This window comes from Rhagoletis zephyria, unplaced genomic scaffold (genome assembly GCF_001687245.7).
Source record: "Rhagoletis zephyria isolate East Lansing unplaced genomic scaffold, Rhagoletis_zephyria_1.1 Rzeph_scaffold_05670, whole genome shotgun sequence".
NCBI lineage: Eukaryota > Metazoa > Arthropoda > Insecta > Diptera > Tephritidae > Rhagoletis > Rhagoletis zephyria.
In genome coordinates this window covers 26,437-29,079 of record NW_016162753.1, presented here as the reverse complement: position 1 = coordinate 29,079, position 2,643 = coordinate 26,437, and the positions used below count along the sequence as shown (strand labels likewise).

The following is a 2,643-nucleotide window of genomic DNA, read 5'->3' as shown; positions in this document are numbered from 1 at the left end:
CCACTGTGGCTACTCCGCTAATAGTCTCGAATTTTTGCAGTTCTTCGGCTAAAAAGTCGCGTATGCGGGCTGCCTCATCTTCGTGGTTGAGGTCCTCGTGTTCAATTCTGTTGACCTTCTCCCTTGCGGACCGTCGTCTTGTATGGCGCCTCCCTTTTCTGCTCCTTGGTGGGCGATGGTTCGTCATGGCGGGTGGTTCGGGGTCCTCGGTGCTTGGTGTTAGCTCGCTTGGTGTCGCCGACGTGGGTTGTATATGTGGCTCCGTCAATACGACGCGGTGCCCGCCGCAGGACACCGTAGCTCCCATTCCCCCTAGTGTGTCCAGGCGCAAAATGATGTCGTCGATTGCTCCTGGCATGACATGCAGAACGGCGTTGTGGATCGTTTGTCCAAGGCGGACTACGGTCCTCACGGCCTCGGATATTTGGTTCCTGGTACCATCGGCCATAAGGATTCCTATGGCCACAGTTATCTTTTTGCCTCTCCCCAAGCTAACCAATTGCTCCGCCACGCTGGCGGACACGAAACTTCTCGAGGCTCCTGTGTCGATGACGGCTTTCGCGGGCGCTCCACCCAACGAGATTAGGGCGTAGAGGCGGCCGCGTTCCTGGCTCAAAATTATTGGTTGTCCGGCGCTGTACTCGGGGGCTTCATCGCGCCGGTCCCCTGCTGAAGCCCTCTCTCGTTTCCCTGACGCCTCCGGCAGCACTCTATTGTCCGTATGTCGGCCCGGCCGCATTCCCAACAGAACAGCTTCCGATTACGGCACCTTCGGGCGAAGTGTCCCTCTTGACCACACCTCCTGCATGTGTTGCCGCTATGAAAAGTTTGAGTTGTGACTCTCGAAGGGGGTGGGGTCCCCGCGGCGTTATTATATGATGCTTCTCGATGATGCTGATCCATGCGTGGTAGCGGTCGTTGCTGAAATGCCTGTCTCGGTTGGGGTGGTGACATAATGGTGTCGTCACCAACGTGCCTCGCTATTTCTCGTCGGGCGGTTTCTGGCGCCCGCCGATGGCTTCNCTTGACCACACCTCCTGCATGTGTTGCCGCTATGAAAAGTTTGAGTTGTGACTCTCGAAGGGGGTGGGGTCCCCGCGGCGTTATTATATGATGCTTCTCGATGATGCTGATCCATGCGTGGTAGCGGTCGTTGCTGAAATGCCTGTCTCGGTTGGGGTGGTGACATAATGGTGTCGTCACCAACGTGCCTCGCTATTTCTCGTCGGGCGGTTTCTGGCGCCCGCCGATGGCTTCCGTAGATGCTTTCGTAGTCTTCTGCGAGTGTGAGGAGTTCCGTCAAAGTGTTAAAATCTCGCCGTTTGATGTAGAGCAAGTACTCCGGGTGGCTATTTCGAAAAATCCTTTCCAGCCGTTGTTCACTACTGTGACCCGCGTGTCGCATCAGGTTTTGAATCGCGATCACGTAGTCCTTGAATTTTTCTTGCGGGCGCTGCCTCCGTTGCCTTGTGTCATCTTCCAGGCGTGCAAAATACCGGGCCGGTAGGAAAAAGTGCAGGAAATCACGTTTGAATGACGCCCAGTTAGTCCAATGCTCGTTGTGGTTGCGGTACCAATGGAGGGCGGTGCCATTTAGCAATTCAGGCATCGTCTTCAGTAGTAGGTCTACATCTAATGTGTAGACGCCGGCCAGCTCCTCTAATCGTTCTACAAACGCCAACGGGTCGCGTCCTCCATCGTACTTCACCGACCACTTGCGTACCTGGTCGATGATGGGCGCAAAGGTAACGGTAGGCACATGGTTGCCGTTGTTTAGCACGTCAGCGTTTGGTGCGATGGATGTCGTTGGCGGGTGTTGCGGTGGCGGTTGTATACTTGGTGGTGGATATGTGAACTGGCGCTGCGTTGGCGGCCTAACGGGCACATTAGCGGTTCTTTCGCCTTGATTCACGGTTAACGGTGTCTTTGGTTCACTTTCGTCTCTCCAGTGGACCTCCTGTTCGTTGTATGCTGCTTCCATCGCGAGAAATTTTGCGTGAAGTTCCATGTCGACGAGTGCTTTGGCGGCCCATGCCGCTATCCGTTTCCTTATCTCTCGAGTGGTGCCTGTGTGTTCGATGCCCAGTTCCTGTGTGATGGACACCAACTGTTCCTTGGATATGCTGTCCAGCCACGCTATGCTCACTGGTTCTATCATGGCTGGTTTAATTATTGGCTTCGAAATGTTCTCCTCGTATTGTTCTATTTGCAGGGTCCCTGCTCGGGCGCCAATTGTAACGAAGCGTTTTCTGTGAAGGCCCCGTCGCTTCTGTTTTATATGCTGGGGTATACTCGCCGTGCCCAGGGTCCGTTAAAATAAATTTATATTGTGGGGCCTTTGCAAATAGTAATTTATTTATTTATCCTTATTCTCAATAACGTGGAAATTCTTAAGATTACAAACACAATATGATTACCGGGATGTAAATTCCTAACGGTGCTATTCTACCGGCGCTGCTGTATCGTCGCTCGGTCGCCGTGCGACGCCGGCGCTCTGCTGCTATGTGGCGTCGGCGTTACTATGCCGGCGCTCTGCTTCTGTGTGGCGTCGGCGCTCTGCTGCTATGTGACGTCGGCGTTACTATGCCGGCGCTCTGCGTCTGTGCGACGTCGGCGCTCTGCTGCTATGTGACGTCGGCGTTA

At 54.4% G+C, this 2,643-nt stretch overlaps 1 protein-coding gene across 1 annotated transcript; it reads right to left on the bottom strand.

Moving 5' to 3' along the window:
- Window positions 1-1,574: 1,574 nt before the first annotated feature.
- On the bottom strand, window positions 1,575-2,270 carry LOC108372346 (uncharacterized; the record flags this gene model as incomplete). The annotated part of the gene is made up of 2 exons (XM_017628008.1): window positions 1,837-2,270; window positions 1,575-1,806 (listed from the first exon to the last, which is right to left on the bottom strand). Coding segments are annotated over exons 1-2 (554 nt in total), but the record flags the coding sequence as incomplete, so codon positions are not given.
- Between the last annotated feature and the right edge of the window lie 373 nt (window positions 2,271-2,643).